The sequence below is a fragment of the Lathamus discolor genome, chromosome 5 (genome assembly GCF_037157495.1).
Source record: "Lathamus discolor isolate bLatDis1 chromosome 5, bLatDis1.hap1, whole genome shotgun sequence".
NCBI lineage: Eukaryota > Metazoa > Chordata > Aves > Psittaciformes > Psittacidae > Lathamus > Lathamus discolor.
Window position 1 is genome coordinate 75153192 of NC_088888.1, and position 24050 is coordinate 75177241.

A 24050-nucleotide genomic window follows, 5' to 3' on the forward strand; every position below is an offset into this window, starting at 1 on the left:
CGTAGAAAAAAATTGTTTGGAGTAAGTTGTAGGATGCTCTCAAGAACTTATTTTTAACTGTCTTAACAAATCTTACTTATTTCTTCTCTTAAACAAAATTACATGATTGAATCTACTGCACATAAATTATCTCAGAACTATCTTTGGCCTTCACGCTTTCTGTGAGCAAGGAATATCATGTGTGTAATTTAGTTTAATACCTGAACTTCAAATCTAAAGCATTCTTAAAGTAATAATGGGTGTGAAAAGTGGAGCTGACTTTTACCTTAGGCTTTATTTATGTGCAGTTTCTTATCTGGTTTTGTTGGGTTTTTTTCATCCTCTTAGCAGGCTTAGAAGAGAGGATGCAAGCCCATCCCTAGCATTCTCTAAACATGTAGTGGTATAAAAATGTGTGGAAAAATTTTCCTATCCATCTAAATTTGTTGGCCAAGCCTTTATACAAGAGAGTCTGAAAAGGACTTCCATGCGTGGATAATTAAGAAGTTTTACTCACAGAACAATACAGATACTTTAATAAGCATTTCTCTTTTTTTCTTTTCAGACAATGCCCATTTTCTCCCTTCTTGCAAACTCTGATGCAATACTGGTGTTGTCAATACAGTTTGCGTTAGCTCTCTGTATTACTTTTGCTTACTTTTTCCTTCTGTTTGTCTAAAGGAGGTAAAAGTGTTCCTTCTCTCTGGGTATGCCAAAGTAGTTGTTACAGCTCTTTAAAAACAGGTGTGTGGGTATGGTTCTGTCTGTAAGTGCACTCCCTGTTACTGGCTTTATGTTGATTTGGGGAAGACCATTCTGTAAATTAGTAACTTCAGGGGCTGGTATTGACAAATCATCAATGCCATGTTATAAGTAGCATGTCAAGGTCAGCTGTTGTTAGAACAGGGAGATAAACAACTTACCTAATGCAGCTGCATAGTTCAGATATTTTCATGCACAACCCTTGAATTTATGTGAAAACTAATGAGACCTTGAAAGTTATACACACTGAATGTTTATCATGATTTACCTTCTCCTGGAAATCCATAGGTGCAGTGAATTTAAGAAGTGAGTAGCTTCAATCTGCAAAAGTGTAGTGCACTTCCCAGAAGAACACAGCAGGTCTATTCAGAACACTCATCAGTTTAATTTGGCAATAAACAACATGGAAACGTGATGTGAGAATTCCAGTGTGAATGATCTTATAAAAATAATCATTGCTTGCATTATATTATAAGCAATCACTTCTTGATGAAGTGTCAGAAATGTCACTTAGCATTTAATCTGATTTCTGAATGTATACTTAGAGAATCACAGAACGGTTTGTGTTGGAAGGGACCCTAAAGAGCATCTAGTTCCAACCGCCCCTGCCATGGGCAGGGATGCCTTCCACTAGACCAGGTTGCTCAAAGCTCCATTACTCATTAGCCCATCTCTTAGAACTGTGTGTTTCTCAAACACAGTCTTGCCATAGATGAGATAGGCTTTTGAGTTATGATTACAATTGTCATAAAGCTAGGTTCTGCTGTAAAAAGCCCTATTACTGGGCTACTTCCAAAGGAGTCGATACACATGTGACATTCTTTCTGAATGCTGCTGATAAGTAATGGGTAGGAGTCCTGTGCTTTTGTCTTTAGAAAAAGGTGTAAACGTTTTCATATAAAGATGCACCATAATCATAGATAGTGTTCTTTCTCACTTGGATACAGTCTCCAAACTGATCATATTATATAGTGAAGTATATAGTTTGTTTAAATTGATGCAAATCAAATGAAGCTTTCATTGCATTATTTATTAACGGAAAACATAAGTGAGATGCTGCATCTTCAAAAGGAAAATTGGAAAAACTTTTTTCAATTGCATGTAAATGGACCCCATGTTTTTAATGACACCGAGTTTAATCCAGCTCTACAACACATATGACTGGAAGCAAAGTAGAAATAGCAGACTGAGAGCTTTAACCCTGAGTGGAGATTTAAAAGCTTGTTTACATTACTGGAACCAGATTCTCAATCAACTCATTATCTAAAGTAGCTAAAAAATGACAAGTTAAAAACATCCCATTTTGGTCAGTGGTTGTTTTACAATGAGTATTCCCTGGAACTTTGCTCCTTGAAACTTCAAACCGAATTGCAGGTACCTGCAGATTCAAGCTAAGAGAAGTTATGAATTCTGCCCTCTCATTCTGCTGCACCATGTGCTTCAATGCCTCTACCAGATTAAAAACAATGGCTTGTGCTGTTTACTGTTGACAAGCAGAAACCTCAACACACATTCATTTTAAGGTTTAAGAAAAGGGAACAGTTCTCTTTTCCCTTTGTTGGCATCATCTCTGCCTGCCTTCCTCACTTTAAATGGAAACACAGTAAGCAAAAATCAAGTATGCAAGAACGTTATGGTGAACAATACAGAAATCAGGGTAAGACTTGCTTCAATAAGACATCCAGAAGAAAACTTTATTCGACCTTCAACTGCTGGGTAAACTCTCTTCATTCTCTGGAGGTAACGGGTAACAACTTCAATATCAGGTTCACCTAAACAAACAGACAAAACAAGAGTTCTCTGCAGCAGCCTGGCTCTTAACTAACATTTAAGAACCTGTCTAAAATTCATAGAATCATCACAGAATCCTAGAATGGTTTGTGTTTGAAGGGACCTTAAAGATCACCCAGTTCGAACCCCCCTGCCGCAGGCAGGGATACCTTCCACTGGACCAGACTGCCCAAACCCCATCCAACCTGGATTTAAAGATTTAGATCAGATACATGGAAGAAGGTCTTCATTGTGAGGGTGATGAGGCACTGGCACAGGTTGCCCAGAGAAGTGATAAATGCTCCATCCCTGATGGTGTTCAAGGCCAGGCTGGACAGAGCCTTGGGTGACATGGTCTAGTATGAGATGTCCCTGCCCATGGCAGGGGGGTTGGACCTTAAGGTGATCTTAAGGTCATTTCCAACTGAAACCATTCTATGATTTCTTGTGCTTTCTCTATATGTGAATTTATTTCTGCATGAACAGGTAATTAGTGTGAGGGACAGCCTCCCCAAATTTGCAAGCTGTAGGCTTTAACACCAATCTGAGAATCTATTTTAAACTGAAACATTTGTAGAAACAAAAGAAGAGCTGTAATACAGGTTCAAAGGGATTTTTTATACTTTTTTTTTTTTTTTTTTTTTTTTTTTTTTGTAAAAGCATGCTTTTACCATCCAGAAGCAGAGCACATGAAATTAAAAGTTTGGCAAAACAGATGTGCTCCTGGGAGATACTTTTTTTCCCTGTAACCACAGCACTACATCCTCTTTGTGTTTTCAGAAATAATCAATTTTCATCTCAAAAGTTTTTTCAAGGTTTCCTTTGTCTTAAGGGATGTATGTGTCCATTGGATGAACACTGAGTTTCTAACAGTTTGCATGCAGCTTCAGAGGAGCTTCACACAGCATTGCAAAACACTTCCTTTTTAGGTCTCTAGCAGGGTGGCTGTTGCCAGAGTCCTGCTGCTTTTGGAGGGGCAGGCTGACTCCCGCAGAGCAGCTCAGCATCCGTCCCCTTGCCTGAGCTGCGTGTCCTTCAGTAGTAGAGGTGATCATTCTGTCTTTGCAAATACTTCTATCAAGTGGAAATTTAAAGGCTAAAGAAAATAGCATCTTCTTTTTTGATGCTTTGTTTTTTAATGAGTACATGTGCAAGGTCGTATGTGGTTTTGCTCCTTTTCTGGCTTATCCTGATCTCAGAACCACTCTCTAAGCAGTGCTGAACAGATGAGGCTCAGTTTCTCTTTGAACCTTTTGTGCTATAACTAAAAAGGACCATAACTACTGGCTAAAACCAAACAAGAAGTCAGACTAGAAAATAATTTATCCAGTAAAATAAAAAGTCTGAGACTTGTACTATATAAAGATCTTTCAACTTTTGGGAATTGTTTATCTGCTGCCCTGTTGGGTCTCATACTTACCTTTACTGTATCCCAGATTTTTGTCTTTCAGCATATGATAGCCATCACCTCCAAATAACATATAGGATGGAAGAGTCACATTATATATTTGGTCCATCTGGAGTGGGACATAGGCTGGGACACGGCAGGCTGTGCAGAGCACTTCTAAGTTAACAACTCTGCTTCCTGGGGCTCTGGAGAGATCATAGACCACGTGGATGCCTACAAAAATACACGGTGAAATGCCACTTTATGCAGCACCTGTTGAACATCCAGGGCTAGGGGTATCATCCTCTGTCATCTTCACCTGATTCTTTACATTAACTGAGAGGTTAACAGTAGCCCGAGAGGTTGTGTCATTCTGAATTACGCCAGTTAATGCCCTATTTTCCTTGCACACTACTCAACTTTTATGCAAGAAAACTGATGATGTTAGAGAAATGCTGAAGCACTGTCCCACCTCAGTTACTTATTCTCTGTTCTTGTCACTAATCCAAGGAGTCACGAAGGAAAAGTTATGAGATTAGGAAACTGCAATATAAAAATACCTAGGATACAGTTATACAAAAACACCTTCCCTTATTTCTGTAGTCATATGCTTTCTCACTGCCCTGGCTTGTTGGCTGAAATGACTTCTTTTAAAGCCAGCCACCCTAATTTAGCAGCTATTATGGGTAATAGGCAGTGTCCTGAAAAAGAAAGCCAGGACTGCAAGTTGCAGTAGGAGCAGTAACGTTTCTAGCTGTCAGCCTTCCTCAGTCAAACTCTGGGGAGAGTGAGGCCCCCACAACAGCTCTGCCAAGAATTTCCTGATCAGGAAGCCACTGCAGCTTAGAAAGCACAGAGGCTCTTCCAACCCTGGCTCTCTTCCTGCTCTGGATCTTCTGTCCTGAGCCCTTTCCAGAGCTACTAGCTATCTTCTGTGAGAAGGCAGCAAACAGAGGGGCTGATACTGCTTTACCGTAGCAGTACCTAAGAACATAGTGGTGGGAAGTGAGAGATGTGGGTTGTGTCCTTGGCATGTGGGGGTTGTAGATCATACGAGCTCTAGCACCTCCAGCATTAGGCTATTTGAGTGGAGAGGCACTGGGGGGGGGGGGGGGAGTTGGGGATAATCCATCAGCCCCTGCCCTTGTTTAGCTTTTCTATTAAATAAACAATAAAATCTGCACGGCATCACAAAGAGACCAGCAATAAACATGACTGTAGCCTAGTATACATCTGGATAAATACGTGGGGAACTGCAATTCAAGAAATGCACATGTTTTTAATATTAACTCTTCATCCCTGAAATATTTAGGGAGTCACTGCAGCAATTCCATAGCCCAGTTGGACTAACTGTAAAACTGTCAGCAATCATTGGACAATGGCACAAAATGATTTTGCTAAACAAATTTGGCAGTAACTGGCAGAGATATCCAGTCTGGGGCTTCGGGTAGGCTGCCAGTGAACTGAAACCCAGTTTATTGTAGCTATTAGTGTATTACAGCTATACTCAATTAGTTATCTTCCTGGAGTTCACTGAAGTGTTAAACTGCTGCCATTACAGGTTACTGAACCAACCAGGAATCCTGTCTCTGCTGATGGGAACAGTGATGGGCCACGTGCTGCAGTGACTCCATTAAACACATGCAGGATAAGCAGTCAGCTGGCACGTGTAAGGCAGAGGGCTGGCACATGTGGCCACCTTGATTTCCATTCTTAGACAGGCATAATACAAACAAGGCCAATAGAAGGGCTTGGAAAATTGAGAAGAGGAAGGAAGAAAACATACCTCCAACCTGCAGCAGCTCTCCGCTTCCTTTTCCATATCTGTGCACACTGTGCTCAAAAGCTTCTTTCAGAGTGGAGCCTTTTACCCTCACCAAATCAAAACGACCTCCAAATGGCAAAACAGACAGCAAATCTCCCACAGTAATGCTACCTGGGGGAATGAGACTTAATGCCGAGTTCTGTAAAGTTTACAACATTATTTTAGGTTGTTTAACAATACATTTTTGACAAGGAATGGGGCAAATAAAATTCAATAAGGGCCAGGAGAGGTGAGAATCACATACATTGTCCCAGTCAAAGAACCTACGTCTTTATCATCCAGCAAGCATCAAGACTAATAAATCTGAGTTTGATGTAGCTGCATGTATTGCTATTCAATATGCTTCAATGCTTCCTTTTTGATAAAGGTGTCATTCAGCTTGTCATTTTACATACCGTTAGCGCTCTGTTCATCAATGGGTGACCGTATCCCACCTCCATTCAGGATGCACATTGAAACATGGTTCCACGACTTTTTATCTGGATGTCCAACGTTCTCATAAAGCTACCAAAGGAAAATGTTTAGATTGCTTTTTCATCTTCACTTATTCTAGGTTCTGGAAAGTTACAGCAAATACAATCTGAGACTTAAAAGAGACAGAAAGGTTTTGTATCTTCTTTGATATTACCTTCAGCCCCACTATAACATAAATACTTATTCATTAGGTCAGACTACCATGTCTCTTAAAACTGCAGTCTCAGAGCCAGCTGTGAGCTGCCCTCTATATGTGGGTTCATCCAAAGAATAAACTGCTCCTTACTCTGTACAGCAAGATTCATTACAGCCTGGCTTCTGCCAGATCTTCCTAGGGAGGCACTAGGTGTCACAGTGTTGGAAAGCAGCAGAGCCTGTGCGCTGACAGTTTGGAGCATTTCATCCAATAGCTCTGGGGTACCACTTAGATGTCATTGCCACCCGGAGCAGCAATGTCTTACCGCAGCATCACAAAGCAAATTTCCCATGTTACATTCCTGGAAACGGCACGCTTGGCTTGTACCATTCAGGTAAACACTAGTTTTCCCAATCTCTGTAGAATAATTCCCCAGATTTTTCTTCCATTTTTCCACTTCTTCTTTAATGTGCTCATCTATAAAGTAGTATAAAAGTGCAAAATAAGCATCACGTGTATCTCATATTAGTGACATTTCAGTGAATACAAAGCTTAGGAAAGACCCTGCTCTTCATGATTCTAAAACATCACACTCTCCCTAAAGGCTCTTCAAGCGCCATGACATCTACACTAACTTCAAAGCCCGGAAAGGGAGCAGGCAGGATGAGATAACCAACTGAACAAGCTATTCCTGTGCCACAGAAAGGTTGTCTCCTAACACTTAGAAGTACTTTTTGCCCAGTCCTGTTCTGAGCTCTGATTGACAGGGTTTGTAGCACCTACCTTTACAAGTGAGAGAATTTGTAACATACCAGTGAGCTTGGTCTATATTTGACATCATATCTTTTTTTCTTCCTTCCTATTTTTAGCTTCCTCCCCTTTAATGCAGTGTTAAAAGGAATAGTAGCTCAAATACCAATGTCAGTGAATAAACTCCTCACAGAAATTAATTCCCTATGCACATGTGTCTGCCAGATGCAAATCTAATTCTTTAAGAAAACAATACCAGATACAAAGATACTTGTCTATACAGATAATGTCGCCGCTGCTTTGTATCAGCTGTTAGTTTAAAGCAATTGCAGCAATAGCAACACTTATGAAGTAAGAGCACCCATGTATCTGAATTTTTAGTTTTGCTGCCATCACAGAGAGAATTTAAAGTCTCTTTATATCACCCCATTCCGTTCATGGATCACTGATAATAACATAGTCAATCAGAATATCTATGAACAAATAATTCTTTAATTATCTATTTCATAAATACTTGGGTAGAACCTAGAAAGTCTGAAAAAAAGACTTTTCAGCTTCATACCTAGAAAAAAGCTTCACACATGCAAATGCTGGACAACAAACAAAGACTCGAGAACCAGCCCTAAGTAATTACAGAGCCAACAAAAAGAGGGTAACAGAGCTTGGATGGCTATGAACAGAAAGCAACAGACCTTCCTCCTCCCAGTTCTTTACATGCTTCAGAGCTGAAACAGTGAACACAATCAGCGTTCAAAAAAAGAAGTTGTGGGTTCATGTGTTTTATTTGCACATTGCCAGAGGGTTTTTTCTGGAACATTTCCAATTTCCTATATTGCCCTAAACTCTGTCCCGGAGAACACAGCCACCGGCAAAACAGAGTAAATTAGTGCTCAACCTTTTAAATCAGAATTACAGGGCTAGCTAAAACGGGCTCTACCAAATGGTAAGGTAGTGTATCATCTAAGCTCTTACAAAAGGACTTTCAGTCATTTTAAACAGACAAAAGCATACACTGAATTTGTGCATATGCAAAGGCCACTGCTCAGAAAAAGAAACAGAGGCAAACGCGTACAACTGTAATACAGCCTGAACCCTACGCACAAGAGAACTGCAAGCTCAGGAAGAAAGCCTGATTCTTCTTCGATGCTGTACTGTGTATTTAACATAATAACACTTGAATTGCAGTAGAGTGCTGCAGGCAAATTCAGAGGTCTGTTCCACATACCTTCAGGAACACTGCTGTCCAGCAGAATGGGGTTTCCAACTGCTTCAACTACATTTCCTTTCTTGTCAAATGTAACATTTAAGTAACCAAGATACTTTCCATAAGCGTAAGCTTGCACCACTGGCACCTTCCTCCCATCATCTGAGTCAACCATGAATGGGTACGGGCCAGCTGGCTGTTCAGTGGAGGGTGGGGTGCCTGCACAAAAGGAGCATGTAAAGCGGGTTTTCAGCTCATGTGACCTTCCAGGAATTATCAGAATGACATTTCAAATGTTTCTCGGCCTTAAAAACCCCAAATAGGACATTAAGCAGAAACAGCAATAAATGTATTGGATGGCAAATTCAGTAACATAACAGTTATGTTATTGCATGAGACAATGCTGTTTTCAGGACATGAGCTCTAAGAACTGCCGCAGTGTTTTTTAAGTTGTGACAGCACGCTTCTCCATGACATCATGTCACAACAGCAACAAAGGAGCTTTTCATTCCAGTTACTGCAATCTAAATCTCTCAGTAATGCACGTGTACAAGCCTCTGGCTGACAAATGTATTGTTCAGCCTTCACACTACACTACTTGGCATCAGATAGAAAACGAGAATGTTAATAAAACATACATGGGTTTTTTTTTCATTAGCATTACAGTTATGTGGTCATACATTTAAAACTCTCATCAAGCTGCAAAGTTTGAAGAGTGATTAGATGTAGGATTTGGAAACAGATAGATTAAAGGCATTTACAGAGAAAAGAGATCTCGGCTCAATCAGCATAGCCTACCACAGGATTTAGAAACCACGCAGGGGAGCAAAGCAGCAAAGGAAACTACACAGTACAGCTCTTATCTCCAGGGTACCAGTGTTCTCGCTGTTGCCTTGACGTTATTATCTGAGTAGTATCATTCCCCCCTGTTATTTCCTCAGTATTTCTACCCCACTGTCCGCAAAGACCAAGGCCAGGCAGCTCTGAGAGGCACTGTGAGCTGCATGGCCCCGCTGCAGAGCCTCCTCAAAGCCTGCTGCTCCCCCTGTCCCAAAGCCAGCAGCACCTCCCATCCCTGTGTCAGTGAGAGCCTGGGTGCCAGCACGGCGGGGGCATGGGGGTGCAGGCGTGGATCCGGAGGAAAGCAGGCTCTTCGCTTCCACTGCTCACTGAACAAGTGGTTTCCTTCCATTTACAATTGTTTATATAACATGAAAACCTGGGATAAGCAAGCAGGACAAATGTTCCTCCTAGAGCTACAATTCCTATTTCTCTCTAGTCCCTCCTCTTCTCCAGGGAGAAAAGCTGTAACAAAATACAAGCTGAACCAAGTTTACCAGAGAACTAGTTTTTCTGCTTTTAGCTGGGCCAACACAGCTGGTTTCCTGGTGGTGCCTCCTCACTATTTGATATTTATTTTGGGAAGAATTTAAGAAATCCTGTAGCTAATGAAAACCCTGCAGGATTTATCCATGCAAAGTGGCTTTGGGTTTTTTTTTGGAACTGAAAAAGAATCTGTTTTGATCTCTTGCCTTTGTGTAGCCTTCAAATGAGCAGAGCATTAGCAAGATAAATTGATGCTTTCTGGTCGTCATTTTAGTTCACATCAGCTGTGCACGGTTACATGCTTATTCATTTCTTGCTTCCTAAAGAAATGCTTTCTGACACTGATACTTTCTTGAAGGATTAATTATCACTATGACATTACTCCATTGTAAGAGCAAATGTGCTCCTTCTGAAATGAAAAGACATTTCAGCACATCTTATCCCCAGAGAAAACATCACTAGAACCCATGCACACATCTCTGTCAAAGTGTGAGATGCTGTTCCATTACAAATGCACAAATTCATACGGGGTAAGTGAAGAACCTGTAACATTTTCCTGTTTCCTTCCCTTGTTTTAGCCAACACACTGCGTTCTCAGAACATCCTTTCTGATGAAAAGTAGAAATTAACATGCTTTAACCTAAAACCACCGTTACTGTTTCAATCAGTTCTACACACCCGAAGCACACCTGAAAAGTTCAAGGCAACATCTGCCACATAATCTGTGAATAAATCAAAGATTTCCAAATGTCTCAGAGACAGACAGGTTGGACTAGTCCAAGATTAGGCCCTTGTATTAAGTCATCTCTATGGATATGTCTGCCATGGCCAGTTTGTCTCTCAACTCCCATGACAGCCAGAGATTCAGCTGACCAGCTGGTTTATCTCCTCTTAGACTGAGCCAAAACACTCTCCCAGATTCTCCTGCCAGTTACTGATCTAACATCTCTTGATTTAAATGAAAGCGTATAGGCTTAATGTACACATAGAAACACACACAAAATTTAGACATTTACTCTGCAGTCAAATCGCCTCCACAGACGTGGCTGTGTCCTTGTTGGCTGATAGCTTTGACTTAGAAGGGAAAGGCTCACAAATGCGCTTTTGGTGTTCCTGTATGGACTAGCAAGTGCAGTTTCAAATGGGGAGAGGTTGAACAACTTGACCTAGTCTACTTGGACAGTGGGGTACTTTCTGGGATGACAAAAGATGTGCATGTGAACTCCTACAGATATAGACGGGATGTGAACTTTGTGCCTCAACTCCCAGAGCACTTCAGATCACGATTCCCGATTGTGAACAGTGGCATCTCTTTGGACCATGTCCAATAAGCCACTTTGACTTAAGACATTTTGCCCCCTTTGATGAAGGCAGACTTGAGTGCAGCCCCTCTACAGGCTTGTCCACTCTTCCCTCACCATTCACTCTCAGTCACTCTTGGAGACAAGACATTGGGATGGATGGTCCTGTTGTCTGTTCCAGTTTGGCCACTTCTCTGCTGCACCCGTACGCTAAGTGTGAGCAGCCTCTGACTTGTAGGTAGGTGTGTAAATACTCTGTGGCTCCAGCTTAGTAATCAGTTATTCCTTGAGGCCAAACTAAAGAGATATTCCAAACTGTTTAATGTGTATCTGTAGCATGAAACTGTTTAACAGTCGGGACAGTAAAATGCGAGAGCCCAAATGAGACAAAAAGGCATGAGAAAGTGAGAAGAGATGAGTAGAGAGAGGGTGAAGTGGACAGTGCAACACCTTGAAGTGTTTAAATTCCTAGGGTACCCAGTGCTATCTCTGTGACTAGAGCACAAGGGAAATTTCACGGAAAATTACGGACAGTTCTTGTTATATTCTCAACCAGTTAATATAACGAGCTAAATTTAATGAGCTGTCTTTGATGGTTTATAAAGCCCAGCCTTTATTTTACTTGTGTCCTTACTCATGGGGTCAGGGAAGGCAGCAGCACTGGAGAAGCTGCTGGTGACAGGTTTTGCCCTAAAGCATCATTGCTGTGGAAGAAATGAGATCAACAGTGTTCACCTCTGGAATGATGTCTACCTCTGAAACAATGAATAATAAAATCAGAGATTAAAAGTCGGACTGAAAAAGACAGAGAAAACTTGGGAAGAGTTTTTTAATGTCAGGGCTAATGGAGACCTATGAATCAGATTCTATAGAAAATCAACATCGGTATCACTTTTGAAGGCTTACATGATTCTTTTTTTTTTTTTTTTGTTAACACACACAAGTTTAAATGTTAACATCTTATTTACTCCTTTGTAGTATGAACTTGAAACAGGTACGGTATGTTTGGCAGTAGTTTACTAGTATTACTACCTCTCTCTGTCCTGCTTTGCACAGGTCACCTTGAACATCCACAGCATTAAGAAACCTTTCAGTGAGTTAGGGTACTGCTTACCTACAGACTATTTTAAATCAGTTTCTTCCATGGAAGTTATGGATAGATACCAGCTATGGATCTGTCCCAGTACAGCCAGCAGTAAACTGTATTTGTGAAAGTTCTCAGAGTTTAAAGAGAAACAGTTTTAGCTTTGCTTTAGGAGCAACATTTTAGTAAGAAGTTAAATACCTGTATAGAGAAATGTATTTGTATGTCCTCCAATTACAACATCCACTCCTTTCACTTTTTGGGCAATATTTTTGTCCACAGTAAAACCAGAATGTCCTAGTGCAATTATTTTGTTCACTCCCAGAGCAGTAAGTTCATTCACTTGTACTTGCAATGCTTCAATTTCATCTTCAAAGACAACATCATCCCCTTAAAAAAATAGAACAAATGTAAATACATTATTACAAAGTACTTTAATTACTAGTTTAAACAAACAAAAAAGTAGTTTATATCTGGTGCTATTTTGTACAATTAATGGCACTTTGAGTATCAGTGGCTTTCAAATGCTCTTAGAGGGTCCAAGCTCCTGGTCTGATGTTCTCCAGTCCCTCAGGAGCACCTTTGTGCTTAGACTAAAACAACATTCCTTCGCTAAGCTGTATGTACTTGCCTATACTAAACAAGTTGTAAATCCATTAAAAAGTACCAGTGACACCAACTGTGGGATCAAAAATTGAACGGGTTTTGTTATTTAACTAGAGAAAGGAAACTAAATACGTCAGTAAGTGTTTGAGCATAAACACTTGTACTACAGAGCCTTTTTTCCTTCCCAAATTATACTTCCTTGAGGTCTTCTATCTTCTCCTGAGTTAAATCTCTATTTTTACTCCACACCCATCTTGTTCTTTCCCTCCCTCTCCCCCCTGAGGCTTTAAAGAGCAGCTTCTTCAAAGTGCAAACTCTGAACTGCCTTTTTACCCAGATTATCTCACCTAATGCGAACCACTCTCAGCAATATCAATACAGCACAGCACAGCACACCACTGAGCTACCATCCTGAAACGAGAACATAAAGAATGGAGTGTCTGGAAAGGAGAAACCACTTCCAGACCACAATGTTGGGAAACTCAGTCTTTCTGCAAGGTTTCTGTGCCCGCTGAAATTACTCTAACATGACAAACAGTTACATGAGCACTAGATAAACATGCACTTTTATCCTGGGCACAGTGTTTTGGGTTGCGCAAAAGGACTGACTATGTAGGAGACTAATTTCTTTGACAAAGTTTTAAGAATGGAATTTAAGAACAGAGTCAACAAACTGTAATCCTAAACTTACCAGTGAAGACAACCGAGAAACATTTCTACCAATTCAGCCTCTACCTAATTCCTCTCCTTCCTGCTGAGTTTTTGATCAGACCATTTTGAAATATACTTTTTAAGTCAAAAGATTTACATTATTTCATAACAAAGGGAGGAGTGAAACGAATTCACAATCCAGTGCAAAATGTCTCAGGAAATGAAGAGGAAGCAGCTACAATGGAAGAGATAAAAGAGGGTTACATAAATTGGTTCACCACCACACCCATTGAATAGTTCTGTTACTGCCAGAGGGAATCTCTGTACTGCACATTGCAGACTGAATCGTGCAGCGCATCCCCACATTTTCTTCCTGCAGACCTCTTCTTAAGAATCAAAGAGTCATAAGTTAATTGAGGTTGGAAGGGACCTCCGGGGGCCATCTCGTCCAAAACCCACTCAAAGCAGGAACTCAAAGCCAAATGAGGATGCCCACATGGGTCTGCTCCCAGCAAGCTGAAATTCCACAGCCTTTCTGGCCAACCTGTTTCATGGCTTAACTGCTCTTACCGTGACAAATTTTTTCCTTACGTCCCACCATAATTTCCTGTTTTACTACATGAGCCCATTGTTTCTTGTCCTTTCTCTGCGTCCCTCTGGGATGAGTCTGTCCCCGTCTTCTCTATAAACCCCCTCTTAAGACAGTGGAAAACTGCACTTAGTTCAACTTTAGCCTTATTCTCCCTGAAGGAAGACACTGACTTCAGCCCTTCTTTGTACATCCTTGTGCTTGACAGGAACTGGGCCTGATACAGAGTTACTGGCAAAAAGAGAAGCCTGAGAAATGCTCCTTGAGCCTAGGCCTTTCACATACTCATCTTACCATCCACGGACCAGCTACAATGGTGTTGCATACCACAATGTGGGGACCAGTTCTGTAAAGAGAACGGGGCTCTCTACATGAAGAGCAAAAGTGAGCCTGCTGACCAGCTGTGCCAGCATCCAGTTGCCTATAGGCTAACTTCTCCCATGCCAGGTGGTCCATGATAATCCAGCTCTGTTACCCCTCTGTTACCTGCAGCCTACAATACACTGAAGACATACAGTTATTAATCTTCAACCCACACTGAACCAAGCAAACCTACTTTCACAATGAGGGTTAAAACAAGGCTTGTCCTGTGCCAGTAAATCCACCTCTCTCCCACGACTGTTATAGCAGGGCACAGGCAGCCACCAGCACCACCAACCACACAGGCAGTTACACCTCCAAACCCACCCATCCAGCAACTGCCCACTGCCCACCTTGACCTCAGAAAGGGGCTCCTGCAGAGGTTTCTTGCACCTCCTCCCCTCAGCCCAGCCCTCACACAGCTTTGTATCCTAGTCATCCAAGCACTTCATCTAATAGAGCTGAAATGGGCCAGCAGGTTCAAAAGTCAGACAGCGGGAGACTGTAAGAGCAATTACACAGCGCTCACTTCTCTACAAAACCAAGCAAAAAGGAATATGCGGCTTAGCACCCACCTGCATGCATTTCAAAACAATCTGAACTGAAATAAGTGTTTATTTAAGAGTTAGTTGTTGCTCATGCCTGTATTTCATTTCTGTTTCAAGGTATTAAACTGATGTGACATCCTCTTCTCTTTTTAGATGGTGCAGAGTTTCAGATAAAACATCCAGACTGCTGTAAATGAACAGGGAAAAAGAACTGGCTGCATGTTAAAAATATTATGCAAGCTAGCCAGAATAAAGTGGAATAAATGGAATTTAAAATTCCATTTTAGAGAACTCTGCCAAGCTGATAGTTCTAGTAAATATTTTGCTGCCTGTTGGGTTACAGAGTAAGCAGCTTTGGGCTTCTACCTTACATGAAAATAAAGCAGACAAAATGAGATATATTATTTCACAGCACCAAACATGTATGTAGCATCTCTCAGGACAGATAAAGACATTACCATTTTGTGTGATGTTTACAACACCATTGCAGAACTAAAGCAAGTGAGCTGGTACCACCAAATACTAGAAAGATGCTCTTAGGATTACTAGTGCAAAACAAATACATAGACAACTCTGCCTACGTGCCAAGTTATAAACAACACTTGGAGGATGTGGAAAAACTGGCTGAGATTGTTGAAGGAAGAACTTCAGAAAAACTGCCAATTGGCTGTAACCTACAAATTGTGCTAAGAGTTCCCCATCCCTGTGGTTTCCGAGCAACAGTAACAGTACCTGCAGCAAAGATTAACTGTTCCTTCACAATGGAACCACTGAGACTGAGGGACTTCATACTCTGTTCAAGTATGCTGATAGCCGGTTTAAGCAAACTATGAAAGTACAAACTGTAACTTCACGATTGCGCCAAAGTTATTGGGATTTGACAGCAGAAGAAATCACACCCACAAAAGATTTCCATGGAAAAGGGTCATGTAGGAATTCACGTTTCAGCATTTTCATACTTCCTATTTGCCTTGAGAATGCCCTAAGAGCGTACAGCACGCCAAAGCAACTGCTGCAGAGTCTGAGAAAACAGAACCATCTGGAAGAAGCGTGTAGAGATAAGCGTGGTGCTGAATTTAAAATGTGCAACACATCTTATTCATTGAATTAAGGAATTAGGTTGACAGTTAGTTAGCCACCGACCCACCTCTGCCATGATTTTATCAGTCTGGAGGACTGCTAGGTCACGGATGATATACAGTCACTGAGCTATATTAATATATCCTGAATTCACATTTTCAAAGCTTCCAAATGTTCCTCCACACACTGAGAAAGCAGAGCAGAAAACTGTAAAAACTCGGATCACTATAAATGTTGCTGTTAGAATTTGCTCTGCTTATTGCTCAGTTACACTGTGGGATATACTTAGCTTAAGGCTGCCTCAGGGAGCTAACAGTTAGGGAACTAACCAGCCTTCCCTTTTAACACTGTTTTTAATAGTTGTGGTATCTGTTATAGCATCTCTGCATACTGAGGCATTCAGTATGATGTCTAAAGGTTACTGGAAGTGTAGTTAAATGCTTCAGAAGATCATTCCAACACTATCTGGATTCTTCTTTAGTAAATTTATTTGCAAGAGAGTTAAGTTGATGACCTCACCACAGCAATGGAGTTGTTTGGGAGACGAGCTGAGATCTAGCTTAACTCCTAATGAAGAAGAACACTGACTGTGTTCAAACTTAGCGTGATGTTAGATGACACCTACCCTCAAGCATTTCACCCCTCAAGAACTTCACCTCAAGCACAGGTGAAGTTCTTTTGCCTACAGAAAATACAGATCCTTTTTTGTTGGGGGAAGAAAAGAAAGGACTCCAAAAACACATCACTGTAAAATAGAAGTGAGATATAGAAGTCTATGCTGACCTCAGACGTCCACTTCCTGATACTTTAAACATACAGAATAGGAATTAAAAAGCGCAGAAAGAACGGTTTTGCATTCTAGTATTTCCTCAAGGTATGAAATATTCCTTTTCTTAAAAAAGCTATGCATTATTTCTTTATTACTAAGTGATGGAAAGAGAAGTAATAACATGAAGTCATTTTTCAATGTGGAAACTGCTTTAAACCGGCGCTTGGGGCATCCCTCCTGCACAAAACAGGGCAGAGAGTCTGATTTTGTTGGGGGGGATGGGGTGCGGGGGGCTGAGCTTTGAGCAGGCAATGACTCAGATCTCCTACAGCTGATTGAAATGTGTTTCTCATGCCAGTCGACCATTTTGTTTTACTTAAAAAACCAACCTCAACAAACCAAAACCCCTTCAGTGTTGGAAAAAAACGAAATTGAGAAGCCTTTTCCTCATCAGTTCTAATTTTACTCATGAATGAAGCAATTGTGGTAAAAGCTGAATGGGTGTTCCTTCTGTAGTCTTATTTCTGGAAATATTTGAGAAACTAAAAACATCTTGGGCAACTTCTGCTTCAAAATACACAGGAAGCTCTCCTTGCTTTTACTAGGGCTTGAGCTTGGAGGCACCCAAGATCACAATTTCAAGACACAGAGAGAAGCCTTGGTTTGAGCACATTTCGCTGTAAAGGTAAGCTTTAACATTTGTTTAGATGCATAAACAACAATATAAAAGAATATAAGTTTCAAAACCCAACAACACTTAAAGCACCCCCCACCTCTTCTGCAATCTCACTGACTTTTTTAGTATTTGTGGATAATTCAGTGACACTATAGAACTCAGGTCTGTATGAAAATGGCTTTTAATGTTAACAAGCCTTCTCCACTTCAAAAAACAGGCAGTTACAAAGTTGAACTATACAAGTAAGTACTGATAAAACGTCTCACTTTTCAGCTGAAAATATTAATCTTTGGATTCAAAAACGTGGGCAAGTAATAAAATAGTTAACAAAGGACATAAACTTATATACTAAAGAAAACATACCTGGCTGTGAAAGAAAAGAAGTCTCCTTTGTAGTGTAGCCAACAATTCCTACTGGTTCTGAGTCGAAATGTACTATTTTAAAAGGATTAACATATTTCATCATTTCGTTCCCTAATGGGGTTTTCCCCTTGATGTTGGCACTCAAAACCGTAAAACTGGCATTTTTAAGGAAAGGATCCAATAATCCACTCACACCTTCATCGAACTCATGGTTCCCCAAAGCCTGTGAAAAGCAAAAAGAAACTATAAGACCCTACCTCCAATATTCAGTCTAAATGCTCTCATAAATTATATATAAAGGTATGTATGAGAAAACAAAGTCTATGCTCTAGGGAATAAAACCCTATCTTGTCTAAAACAGCACATCTCTGTTTCTCATGAACACAGAAATGTTATTTTTGTCTTTTCTAGGTTTAGGTTTTTGCTTTTCAGACTCTTCTATCAATACAGATGTGACAGTCAAAACCTACATAAATAAGGTCTGCAATCAACGCCAAACCAAAAACCACTGTTTTTTCATCCTGTAACTCCAAGAAAGAGGATTAACAAGAGCCACAGAGGAAAATACGTATTTTGTGTACAGGAAATATGTTGCTTAAAAAAATACTGAAGAAAATGCTAAATGCCAATGACAGTATTTGTTATCTTTAACTAAAACATGTATTTTAAGAGCTTGTGCCTAGAATACAGGTTTTTAAACACATTTAATTCACCTTTAGTAGAAGTTATTGTGCACTTTAACGCGTTACAAGCAAGTATCATTTTCTAGACACCATCAATATAATTTCCCACTGGAAGTTCTTATGTTTACCAGCTAGGGAGAATCTCCACAGACAATCCATAGTACGGGTGTGTGCACACATGCAGGTGTGTTTACTATGAGGGTGGGGAGTCACTGGCACAGGTTGGCTGGGGAAGCTGGGGATGTCCCATCCCTGGCAGTGTTCAAGGCCAGGTTGAAAGGGGCTTTGAGCAACCTGATCTAGTGGGAGGTGTCCCTGCCCATGGCAGGGGGGTTGGAACTACATGATCTTTAAGTTCCCTTCCAACCCAAACCATTCCATGACTCTCTGATTCTATGATAACACTATCATGGAAACTATATCTAAACTAAAACTATCACACAAAACAAGCAGTCCAGTTTATCAATTAGCAACATAATACCAACAGGATGAGAATGTTTAATTATTCTAGGTTGGCTGCCTAATTTAACGAAAATGGACTTGCTTAAAAGGACCATAAAACTTTCTTCTACCCACCCCTTTTTCATGCTCAGCCTAACATGCCACATGCCTGTGCCTCCAAGTAACCATCAAAACGTCCATAGATGGCAACTTTGCTGAAGCACCATATATACAAGAACATTGTATCATATTTAGGTGTTAGTGAAAGAGAAGAAACAGCTATAGAAAACATAGTCATAGTGTAACCTGGGACAAGTTTTCAGGCGGCAGTTAGAGCAAAGCATGAAAGGAGTGCTAAAGCCATCGGACCAGCCCTTCTAGACAAAAGCGTGCTTATAATTTCATTCTGAAGATTGAGCAGGGAAAGTCACATTCATCATCTGGAAAGACTTATACACCTATGTGCACTACTCACATAAACAACCTCTATGTGTTTATTCCAGCTTTTATTTCCCAGATAGATTATATTAACCCTGGTCATGTTCCAACCTGAGCAGGACCACTAGAGGCATGGAAGCTCAATATTTCAGTCAAATGATTGGCAGTCTTGCTTTTGGAGGAGACAAAGCCTCCTGACTCCTCTGACCCCCACAGGCAGGTAGTCAATGGCCCTGTGGAAAAGTCAGGATATCAGCAGTAACTTTGGCATCCCTGGCAACCAACTGCTCCTGCTGATGCTAATGAGAACCCTACTCACACCCCAGGGAAGGAGTCAAATTGTTTGCATGATGCTGCAGCGCTTTTCCAAAAGAACCAAGAACTGTCCTTAGGAAAATCCTGACCTGGGAAGCCACAGTGCACTCCAACTCTATCAGCTTTCTAACCGTATTCTAACTGCAATCTAACTTGCTGTAAAAAATCACGTAAGAAAGAATAACACTTTAAGGAAACTCATTTTGATTCCTTCATCAGTTCGATGCTGACTGATGTTGTGAAAAGACCTCCATGGACTGGTGGAGCATCTCAGAACGTAACAAGCTATTTCCTTTTGGCTGATGCATGTGCCTTCTGTTTATCTTAAACATGCAATTACACCCTCCCCCCCAAAAGGTTGCAAATGAAATAAGTTGAATTGCATGTAACTGCCATTAGCTTGTTGTGGAAAAAAAACCCCGACAGCCCACAAACAACAAAACCAACCGACCACTTATGAAACCTTGTTTCTCTTGGCTTTGTATCTTGCGTTTGGATTATTTCATGTCCATTAGGATACAGGCTTTGATCAAAACTTTTCCCATGGTGTGGGTGGTTACAAAGTCTCTTGTTCATGAGAAATCACTGGTGGCTAATAATACAGTCTTGTATTTGATGCAACTTGTCCTCTGGGGAGGGGGATGTGTACCATTCTGGGTCCCTGTATTCTAACCACCCTTATGCCCAGAGCTTCTAGGATGCTGTACCTGTGCAATATCTCTTCGCCAGATCTGAATTCATTGGCCAGCTTAAGTGTAAGTCACAAGGAGGAATAAACAGACATGTTTAGGCACACAGCACGCGATCCTATAATCCTCCTATTCACAAGAAACCAAGTTAAAAAATATTTCAAAATCAGGATACAAATTAACAGAAGGATGCAACTTAAAAGTAAAACCAGAAGACTTCCATCATCACTCCAATTATTGCCTTTGCAGTATCATAATTATGATTTTGATGTTAATTACACCAAAAAGCAAGGCTAGTGCCAAGAAAATTTGGAAGGCAATACCTCGCTAAACAAGACAAAACAGGCTTGAGGTGAGAAAGGGCAGAAATGAGAAAATAGCTAACCTAGAAGGAAATTCATCCCATTTGGGGAATAAACCCCTAACGCTGCCAGGCTGCCCTAAATCCTGCTACAGCTCCTGCCCCTATCCTGTAACTACTTCCATGACTCATGTTCCCTCCTTCATCCTGTTAGTAATCCTACTCCTGTATCTTGCTTCTAACCATTTCAGCAATCCCCACCCCTTCTGTTAGGGATATGACTTCCCAAATTTTGCTTAAAGAAACACTGGCTCGCTCTTCTGCAGCGTGGCTCTTACCTGGCTCTCCACGCCCACCCGGCCACCATCCCCACTGCATGGTGCTCATAGTCCATGGACAGAAGAGTTGTAAAGGATGTCACAGCACTGCCCAACACTTGGCATCTGTCCTCAGGCTCTTTGGTTGCAAATGTCTGGAGTGCCTGTAGCCTCTCAGTCTGCCCTGTCCCCTTCTATCCAGTGACAGCATTCAAATTATCATATGCAGCACCTCCACAGAGAACAAATGGTTGACTGCTTCACCTAAGGCATCAGCATTCAGTACAAGCCTCTGGCTATCCGGAATTATTTTTTAATCTTATTCTGATGAAAAAGCTCATGGGATCTCCTGAACAGTCAGTACACGCTTCCTACGTAATGCATTTCTGAAACTGGGCACAAGCTCAATATTGCTGATTTTGCCCATTAGAATTTCTTCTTGCGATATGATCAGGAGCTCCCAGCCTGTCCGTGGACCAGTTAAACCAGCAAACGTGCGGCTGAGGAGTGACAGTCAGCAGCAAGCTTTGGGAAGAAAGGTAGGAAAAACCACCTTGAGCTATTTCTGCACTGCACAATCCCAAAGGGCTCTCCAGCTCCCGGTGAGAATGAGCCCTGAATGCACACACACCACTGGGTGAAAAACCCTGTTATTTTTATGATTAGGAAACGGTTTGTCAAGACACAGGAACAGGGAGCAGCGTCCTTCACAGACCTGTCTGTCTGGTATGAAGTGTGTTTAGCCCAAGAGAGAGTACTGGGGCATCCTTTCCCTTCCGCAACTCTTCTGAGGCAGAGGGAAGCAACGGGTGAAGCCATTTTTACCTGGGAAAGAGCAGTATTTTCCAGAGCAAGCAAAAAAGATGAAGACAAGAGGATGTGATATGCACAGAAGATTTTTTCCTCAAGCTGTCAGTTGGAATGAGATAAATACGCAGTCACCCTCAAACATAACTTCAATCTCTCTCCTCCTTTCTGAGGAAAAGGGTGCTTGTATGCAAGCAAAATAACCCACAGTAATTCTTTGTGTATTAGCAGGCTTTATGTATCAGCAGACAAAAGATTTTAAGGACATGGAGTGACATGCCCCGATCTCAGCCTCAAATTCTTCTACCTTTCTCTCAGCACTCGGACGACCAAAAGAGTCAGAGTAAAAACACAGGACTGGTGTAGCCTCAGACAGCTTCCTCAAAGGTGCGCTGTTCAGTCCCTGGGCCACACGTATCCAGCCCTTTACACCCTGCCAAGACCACAAGCTCTGGTGGGACTGCACACGACCAGGGTGAGACTGATGAAAACTAACAATCCTCACCCTTTGCAACAGCATGGCCAACATGCACCGTCTGGCCCTTCCCGCAGGGCAGGCTGCGAGCCTCTGCCGCGGTTACCCTCTCCATCGCAGGCCAGGCGCCCCACCAAGGATTCCGCGCTTCTGCCGATCCCTCTCCCCAGCTGGCTCCAAACTCCTGCCTCTCCCAAGGGGAGCTCTTCCACGGCACGCTTGCCTTTTCCTCTCTGTAGCCCTGGCACCAGCTCCCTGTTTCTGGCTGCCCGCGGGGCTGCCAGCTCATGACTCCGCTCGGTCGGGTGCCAGTCACCCGGCACATCGCCTCTTTTCTCCTTCCTTACCCCTGGCCGATGCTGACCACGATTTTAGCGAGCCCTACAGACTTCTCTGGGGCAGCGCTACGTACTCCAGGAGGCGTCAATGCAAGGGCTGGAAAAGGAAACACAGACCCGGCACCCAAGACGGGGCAGCCCCCCACCACTGCCCCCGGCCCTCTTTACCATGGCGTCGTAGCGCAGGAGGTTCATGAAGTGGACCGCCTCCCAGCCCTTGAAGCGGGAGAACCACACCGTGCCCTGGTACTGGTCTCCGGCGTCCAGCAGCAGCACGTTACGCTGCGCGGCCCGCTCCGCCGCCACCAGCGCCGCTCGCCGCGCCACGCCGCCGAAGCAGCCGGCCGCCCGCTCCGCGCCCGCGCAGCCCCGCGCTCCCGCGCCCTGCGCCTCCACGCGCCCGTGGACGTCGTTGGTGTGCAGCAGGGTCAGCCGCAGCTCCGCCGCCGCGCACAGCACCGCCGCCGCGCACAGGCACAGCGCGCCCGCCCGCCGCGACATGCCGCGGGGACTCCGCGCCGCGGGGCCGGTACAAAGGGTGGCTGCGGCGGGGAGGGCTGGTGGGGAACCCGCACAGGTTGCGCGCCGCCCCGCGGAGCCTCCAGCCGCGGCCCGCCCGCAGCCGAGGCGCTGGCTGCCCGTGGGGCGCGGAAGCCGCAGGTGCTCCGCGTCTGCTGGGCGGGAGCAAGGGAGCGGAGCTGCCGCCCGGCACCGGCGGGCTCGACCTTCGCCGCGCCTCGGTTCGCTGCCTGCTGGGGCTTGGGGATCGCTCAGCCCCGGGGCCTGCCCTGCCCCGTCCTCCCTCTGCCGTCCCTCAGCACGGTACAGCACGGGCGGCACGGAGATGGGCTCCAGCCCGCTGCTGGAGGTCAGAGATGCGAATTCAGCCAGCAGCGACAGGACAAACTCCAGCGCTGACAGGGAGCCTTGGTGAATGTTTAGTACACTGAGTTTCCAACCCCTCACATGAAAATGCTCGTTTTCAACCCCTCTCCTTTTTCTCCAACAATGCTTAAAACACAGAGTGCTATTTCAGCCCTAAAAAGAAGTACGCTACTTTTAAGGTGGATTTAATTATAACTCTACTGTTCTTAGTGTAGAGCCTTGATTTGCTTTCAAGATTTTCCTTCTTTGGTAAAACACTAAGCTTCTGTGGTTTGACACATGCACGCTGAAGAGGAGACCCACAAATATACAACCCAACAGGTGTACGGCATGGGGTGATGGCCACTTCAGCAGCTCAGACTGATTGTTGCCCCCACTTGCTCCTTTAAAGTCACACACCCACTGTATGGGTCCACATCTACCACTGTTAAACGACAAAATTACCTGGAGAAGGGGATTTTTCAAAGTTAGCTTTCAGAGTGCTGTAACTGCTGTATACTTTCTCACAACCTTTGGAGAATTGCACATTGTAAGCAGTGTCTGGTTGGCTTTTCTTAAAACCAGAAGTTTCACCACTGTGTAGAGAAGTGACCATTTCTTACAGCATTACAGAGGCTGTATGAGTTGCTGTCTCCTTTCCACCAGATGATGTCATGCCCTGGTTTCCTGGGCACCCAAAGTCCACGGGATGGAATCTGAACTCATTTGGTCTGTTTGTTTC

The 24050-nt window shown here is 42.8% G+C and overlaps 1 protein-coding gene across 1 annotated transcript; it reads right to left on the reverse strand.

The window, feature by feature from the left end:
• Window positions 1-1750: 1750 nt before the first annotated feature.
• Window positions 1751-23231, reverse strand: NT5E (5'-nucleotidase ecto). The gene is made up of 9 exons (XM_065681306.1): window positions 22613-23231; window positions 17641-17863; window positions 12200-12388; window positions 8309-8506; window positions 6659-6810; window positions 6119-6227; window positions 5685-5834; window positions 3932-4132; window positions 1751-2513 (listed from the first exon to the last, which is right to left on the reverse strand). Exons 1-9 carry the CDS (start codon window positions 22943-22945, stop codon window positions 2356-2358), a joined length of 1713 nt encoding a protein of 570 aa, XP_065537378.1. The 5' UTR covers window positions 22946-23231; the 3' UTR covers window positions 1751-2355.
• Window positions 23232-24050: the final 819 nt, after the last annotated feature.